Source organism: Hypanus sabinus, chromosome X1 (assembly GCF_030144855.1).
Source record: "Hypanus sabinus isolate sHypSab1 chromosome X1, sHypSab1.hap1, whole genome shotgun sequence".
NCBI lineage: Eukaryota > Metazoa > Chordata > Chondrichthyes > Myliobatiformes > Dasyatidae > Hypanus > Hypanus sabinus.
Window position 1 is genome coordinate 34,939,680 of NC_082738.1, and position 7,521 is coordinate 34,947,200.

The 7,521-nt window shown below is 42.2% G+C and overlaps 1 protein-coding gene across 1 annotated transcript in view; it reads left to right on the top strand.

Moving 5' to 3' along the window:
* The window catches only part of LOC132384474 (growth/differentiation factor 11-like), a 29,021-nt gene extending 24,561 nt beyond the window's left edge, over nt 1-4,460 (top strand). The window contains exon 3 of the mRNA XM_059955625.1: nt 4,080-4,460. Coding sequence (XP_059811608.1) covers nt 4,080-4,460 — 381 coding nt within the window. The remainder of the gene's footprint in view (nt 1-4,079) is intronic.
* Nucleotides 4,461-7,521: the final 3,061 nt, after the last annotated feature.

Sequence of the window (7,521 nt, forward strand, 5' to 3'; positions counted from 1 at the left end):
CGCCAGCAGACTCATCCACCTACAGCCCTGTGTACGTTGATACACACAAACTGCAGCAGTTCAAGGAAGCAGCCACTCATCACCACTTCAAGGGCTTTTAAGGATGGATAATAAATGACTGCCTTGCTAGCACCATCCAAATTCTGAAAATTAGGCCAAAAGATGCAATAGGAAATGGCTGTTAGGTGTATGTAAACTTTAATAGAAACATAGAAACCCTACAGAACAATACAGGCCCTTCGGCCCACAAAGCTGTGCTGAACATGTCCTTACCTTAGAAATTACCTAGGGTTACCTATAGCCCTCTATTTTTCTAAGCTCCATGTACCTATCCAGGAGTCTCTTAAAAGACCCTATCGTATCCGCCTCCACCACTGTTGCCGGCAGTCCATTCCATGCACTCACCATTCTGCATAAAAAACTTAGCCCCGACATCTCCTTTGTAACTACTTCCAAGCACCTTAAAACTGTACCCTCACATGCTAGCCATTTCAGCCCTGGGGAAAAGCCTCTGGCTATCCACACCATCAATACCTATCATCTTATACGCCTCTATCAGGTCACCTCTCATCCTCTGTCACTCCAAGGAGAAAAGGCCGAGTTCACTCAACCTATTCTCATAAAGCATGCTCCCCAAACCAGGTAACATCCTTGTAAATCTCCTTTGCACCCTTTCTATGGTTTCCATATCCTTCCCATAGTGAGGTGACCAGAACTGAGCACAGTGGGGTCTGATCAGGGTCCTATATAGCTGCAACACTACCTCTCAGCTCCTAAACTCAACCCCACGATTGATTAAGGCCAATGCACCATATGCCTTCTTAACCACAGAGTCTGTCTGCGTAGCAACTTTGAGTGTCCTATGGACTCAGACCCCAAGATCCCTCTGATCCTCCACACTGCCAAGAGTCTTAACATTAATGCTATATTCTGCCATCATATTTGACCTACCAAAATGAACCATCTCACACTTATCTAGGTTGAACTCCATCTGCTATTTCTCAGCCAAGTTTTGCATCCTATCGATGTCCTGCTGTAACCTCTGACAGCCCTCCACACTATCCACAATACCTCCAACCTTCATGTCATCAGAAAACTTACTAATCCATCCCTCCACTTCCTTATCCAGGTCATTTATAAAAATCACAAAGAGTAGGGGTCCCAGAACAGATCCCTGAGCCACACCACTGATCACCAACCTCCATGCAGAACATGACCCATCAACAACCACTCTTTGCCTTCTGTGGGCAAGCCAGTTCTGGATCCACAAAGCAATGTCCCCTTGGATCCCATGCTTCCTTACTTTCTCAATAAGCCTTGCATGGGGTACCTTATCAAATGCCTTGCTGAAATCCATATACACTACATTACTACTCTACCTTCATCAATGTGTTTAGTCACATCCTCAAAAAATTCAATCAGTCTCGTAAGGCACGACCCACCCTTGACAAAGCCATGCTGACTATTCCTAGTCATATAATGCCTCTCAGGATCTTCTCCATCAACTTACCAACCACTGAGGTATGACTCACTGGTCTATAATTTCCTGGGCTATCTCTACTCCCTTTCTTGATTAAGGGAACAACATGCGCAACCCTCCAATCTTGCAGAATCTCTCCTGTCCCCAATGATGATACAAAGATCATTGCCAGAGGCTCAGCAATCTCCTCCCTCGCTTCCTACAGTAGCCCGGGATACATCTTGTCTGGTCCCAGTGACTTATCCAACTTGATGCTTTTCAAAAGCTCCAGCACATCCTCTTTCTTAATATCTACATGCTCAAGCTTTTCAGTCTGCTTAAGTCATCCCTACAATTGCCAAGGTCCTTTTCCGTAGTGAATACTGAAGCAAAGTATTCATTAATTACCTCTGCTATCTCCTGCAGTTCCATACACACTTTCCCACTGTCACACTTGATAAGTCCTGTTCTCTCACATCTTATCCTCTTGCTCTTCACATACTTGTAGAATCCCTTGGGGTTTTCCTTAATCCTGACCACCAAGACCTTCTCATGGTCCCTTCTGGCTCTCCTAATTTCTTTCTTAAGCTCCCTCCTGCTAGCCTTATAATCTTCTAGATCTCTATCATTACCTAGTTTCTTTGAACCTTTCATAAGCTCTTTTTTTCTTTGTCACTAGATTTACAACAGCTTTTGTACACCACGGTTCCTGTACCCTACCAACCTTTCCATCTCATTGGAATGTACCTATGCAGAACTCCACGCAAACATCCCCTGAACATTTGTCACATTTCTTCTGTACATTTCCCTGAGAATATCTGTTCCCAATTTATGGCTCTAAGTTCCTGCCTGATAGCCTCATATTACCCCTTACTCCAATTAAACGCTTTCCTAACTTGCCTGTTCCTATCCCTCTCCAATGCCATGGTAAAGGACACATAATTGTGATCACTATCTCCAAAATGCTCACCCACTGAGAGATCTGACACCTGAGCAGGTTCATTTCCCAATACCAGATCAAGTACAGCCTCTCCTCTTGTAGGCTTATCTACCTATTGCTTCAAGAAACCTTCCTGAACACACCTAACAAACTCCACCCCATCTAAACCCCTTGCCCTAGGGAGATGCCAGTCGATATTTAGGAAATTAAAATCTCCCACCATGACAACCCTGTTATTATTACACCTTTCCAGAATCTGTCTCCTTACCTGCTCCTCGAAGTCCCTGTTGCATTCTGACAACTCAGTGGATATGAATTTTGACAACTTTGAATTTGAAAAGCAAGTCTAAAATATCTGTGGCACATATATTATTTAAACTATAGATTTAGGGCAAATTTATCAATGCATTTAAAATGGATGCTCGGGTTAGGTAAATTGTACTAATAGACTTATTTTATGAATTTTAAGCATCTTTGAAATCTGCCTGTACATTCAAAAGGACTTAAATCTGAGAAAGGACTTCCCATTGGCTTGTTGTGCACTTCCGTCATTTTCTAATTTTGTTCTAAACTTCCAGAATTTGGTTAATTTGCTTTTTAAAAAAACATCAAAACTACTGCTGGATTTCCATAAATAGACTCAGTGAATTTCAGCCAATTTCTAGGAATCTGACTGCATTCTGATAATGTGCTTAAAATGGCTGCCTTGTGGGAGGTGAATTTCATCCACATTTAAACTGGCTGCAAAGGTAACTTGTCAGTGCATTTAGAGCACCTGCTGGTTAAGTATCAATGTTGAGAGTGGCTATGAGGTTTATGAGATGGTTAACTGTGCATCAAAAATGCCCGTGATCACTTAAAAAATCCTTGCACTATAAATAGTGCAAGTAATGCAAACTGGATGATGAATGTATTTACAATCATAGATTCATACAGCCCCTTCAGCCACCTCATCCGTGCTAGATGTGATGCTTAACTACACTAATCCCATTTGCTTGCAGTAGGCCTGAATTCTTCTATGCCTTTCCTATCAAAACACTTGTCCAATACCTTTTAAATGTTGCACTAATACTTGCAACATGAGGTCCCAACTCTTGTACTGAATGTTATGGTCTTTGAAGGCCCGCATACCAAATCATAGCTTTTTCATTACCCTATCCAACTGTGTCACCATTTTCAAGATTTAATGGACTTGCACCCTTTCTGTACATCCTAAAGTGTCTTCCATTTACTTTATATGTCCTACCAGAATACGACTTCCCAAAGTGCATTACCTTACACTTGTCTGCATTAAATTCCACCTGCCACTGCTCTGCCCAACTTTCCAGCTGGCCCATGTTCCACTGCATCCTGAGACCACCACCAATTTTGGTGTTGTCTGAAAACTTACTGGTCAGGCTATCTACATTCTCAGTCACTTATAAGCAAGCAACAGATGTCCCAGCACCGATCCCTGTGGTACACCATTGATTTTCAGTCGGTAAAGCACAGAAGTATCAAGAGGACACCACTGGTAGAACAGCAGAGATGTTCCGTTGGTGTCCTGCCTGAGCATTTATGTCTCTGGTTTCATATTTTGCCCTTTGTTCCAGCATAGCAGAGACACTTAAGAGTTTTAATGACATGAAGAAAATGTATAGATACACTTGAATGAAAAAAACCTCTCTCTCTTTTTGACAGCAACCATTTCTGGAAGTCAAAGTGGCAGAAACAAACAAACGTACCCGCCGAAACCTGGGGCTAGATTGTGACGAGCACTCTACAGAGTCCCGTTGCTGCCGTTTTCCGCTAACCGTTGATTTTGAGGCCTTTGGCTGGGACTGGATTATTGCTCCCAAACGATACAAAGCCAACTATTGCTCTGGTCAATGCGAGTACATGTTTATGCAGAAGTACCCGCATACCCACCTGGTGCATCACGCCAACGCCCGAGGGTCAGCAGGCCCCTGCTGCACGCCAACCAAAATGTCGCCCATCAATATGCTTTACTTCAACGACAAGCAAGAGATCATCAACGGGCAAATCCCAGGCATGGTGGTTGATCGATGTGGCTGCTCCTAAAGTGAAAAAACAGCCAAATGTCTCCCCCCCCCCACCCCCCACCACTGAAACATTCACGATTCAAGAATGTGTCCAAACTATGCCATGCACTGTGCAATAAGGAGAGACTGACAGAGAGACAGATATAGAGAGAGATCGAGAGATATTCTTAGAGAGTCAGAAAGAGAGAACCTCATGCATCAGAAACATCCCCTGTAAAAAAAAGGCATTTAATAACTAGGACTAACTGATCCCAGATCTCTGAGTTCCTCCTCTCTCCTAACCCCCAACTCCACAACTGAAATAGTAACCACTGATCACAATATCAGAGCAAATAATCTTGGAGGAGTTGCTGAGGCCACCAGTACCAGTGAAATGAATTATACTCAAAAGCAAAGGATCCATTTGTCAGTTTTGACACAGTAGATTTTGCAAATGCACAATCTTGCTAGGCAGTGGCTCCGTTTAATTTTGCTGTTTAAACAAAAAAAATTAAAACATTAAAATCCCATTAGTCATGTGTTTGATTTGGAGAGGTAGGAAGGAAATAGGAAACAGTCAAACTACACATATGCTGTTAAAGTTTGCAAAGTCATCTTCAACAATGTCTAAATGAAAATTTTAATGAGCTGTAGATAAATGAAGAGAAGCCAAGAGAGAAAGTGTTGCGCTTGTTCCTTACATAGCTGACCTACTTTTCAATCTGACAGATAAAATGGCAGAAGGCACAAGGTACAGCCAATAAAAGTTTGGGATGAGACTCAGCTTAGTTCTTGTGAAACTTGAACTTCCACCTTTTCTTTGCTGATGTTGACTGACCTCCTGTGTGAGTCCAATATTTTACAGCCTTTTGTTTAGACACCCAGTACTTAAAGCTTTCCCCCATCATCACACACAGAAACTGCAAGTTATTACTGGATAACCATAACATTCTCTGGTCAAAAGCCCCTCTCTGCTTCTTCGACTTAGGAAGTTGCTACACTGTATTGGTGCACATTTATGGTCTGACCTGGCCCAAAGCCTGCCCATTCTGGCATTACCTCAGAGAGGATGGATAAAGCACAGCTTAAGTATCTGCATTCTTTGTGGGGTTACAGCACAGATTCACCAGAATGACACTGGGGGTAAAGACAACGGGCTACATTGACTGGACTTCTCAGGGAGATAAAATTATTTCCTCTTGTGAACAAGAAGGACGAGCTAAGCAGTTCTCTATACCGGCGGCGGCAGAAATATGGAATTATCTCCCCAACTGGGAGGCAGGTGGGGGTGGACTGTGTTGGGGGAACTTTGAAGATCGATAGGTGAGCAATGATTGGGTAATGGCAAACCTCCACCTTGATGCTGGGGCAGAACGTTCTCTCATCCACACACTTGCCATCAATCAACAGCACTTCTGCTCAAAGATGAGCTCCTTCTGTGCCAAGTACTACCTCATAATTATGGGTCAGTAAAAGGAAAGCCAGACAAATTATAGAGCAGCAAGAACAATATTTCAAAACTCAGACAATATTTACAAAGCCCACATTGCCACATCTTGTCCTATAGTTCATCCTTTCCCAAGAAGCACAATATACATAAACATCATTAAGACTGCACCATAATCAATGAAAAATTACACAGTCACAGCGAGAGGTGCAGCTGCACTTGCTAATTCATGTCTTGTTATAATTGATGTCAGATACTCCTCCCCATTCTGAAATCTTCATTTAATTTTACCACAGATACTGCCAAAGTCTGTGCAAAGTATGCACCAACGTGCATACATGAATCTGTGTTAAAAAAAAGTCAACAAGTAGATGGTAAACAGTTCATTTAAATGCACATGTCCCAATAAGGATTGGGGGTGAGCCAGCAGAGGTGACAAAGGGAGATGGCTGAGTAGGTGGAAAATTATTCCCTCAGGTGAGAGAAATGTAGAAGTGAGGAGGGACACACACATTTAAAATTAGATCTAACAATTCAAATTCATTTTGCAAATGTCTCTTGCAACAAAACTGTTGTGATCAGGTGTCAATCAAGAATTTAACTAACAGGTTGATTTAACAAACAGGAAAGTTATCAAAAGCTTCAAAGCCTAGGGGAGCAGATTTTAAACCAGTGCAAAGGGGGACTGAACTAAATCCTTGCTAATATCAAGCTTAAATCCTTCATAATCTAGATGGAAGGCTAAATGGGATGGAATGCATAATATTGTGGGTAGGCAATGTAGTGGGAGACTGGGGGAAATGTAGAGCATTGAATTTAGGTCTCATTACTATATTCTAATTAAGAATTAAGTCAAAAGATCACACATTGGGTTATCACCACACCAACCTATGTTCCCAAGTCAATCAGGAACTTACAACTGATGCCAAGACTGGTGCTTTAAAACATTCCGGGTGGCTGAGACAGGAATTTCTCGTTCTGCAAGCAGAATACTTCCTTAGGTCATCAATATTCATGAGGATATCTTTTTAATATGCACACTGTGCTGCTGACTTGCCAAACCACTCATGAATATGCCGATCAGAGAACAACGGCCTGAATGGATGGAAAGTGTTGACAGACATTGCAACCAAATAAACTCCGAAAGTTGCAAGAAGGCTTAAGCAAGTTAACTTGCAGCGAATTGCGGCACGTTTCCTGTCATTTTTTGGGTTGTGATGAAAATGTTAGATTGTTAATGAGTTACTTGGAGATCAGCAACACTCTGTGCATAATAAATCAGCTACTTGTGTATATAAGCATAAAGCTTGCTCTTCAATTAACAGTTACTGTGATTTCTCTTAAAGAATCGATTCTGCCCTACCTTGATTTTAATTGCTGCGCCATTGACAGTCCTGCCAAACGCAGATTTTCCCTTGCTTAAAGGTCTTTGCCTCCCTGTCCATTCTGAAATAACTCTTCAAATCCTACCTCTTTGACTGAACCTTTAATCAGTTGCCCCAGTAGCTCCATGTGCACCTTGGGGGTGTTTGGCTAGATTAAAGGCGCTTTACACATGGAAATTGTCAGTAAAGGGACTCTGTAGCAAAGAGCAGTCATTTATCGGCATACAACCTTGGATGAACCAATTTGGACTATTTGTCATTCTTGTGTG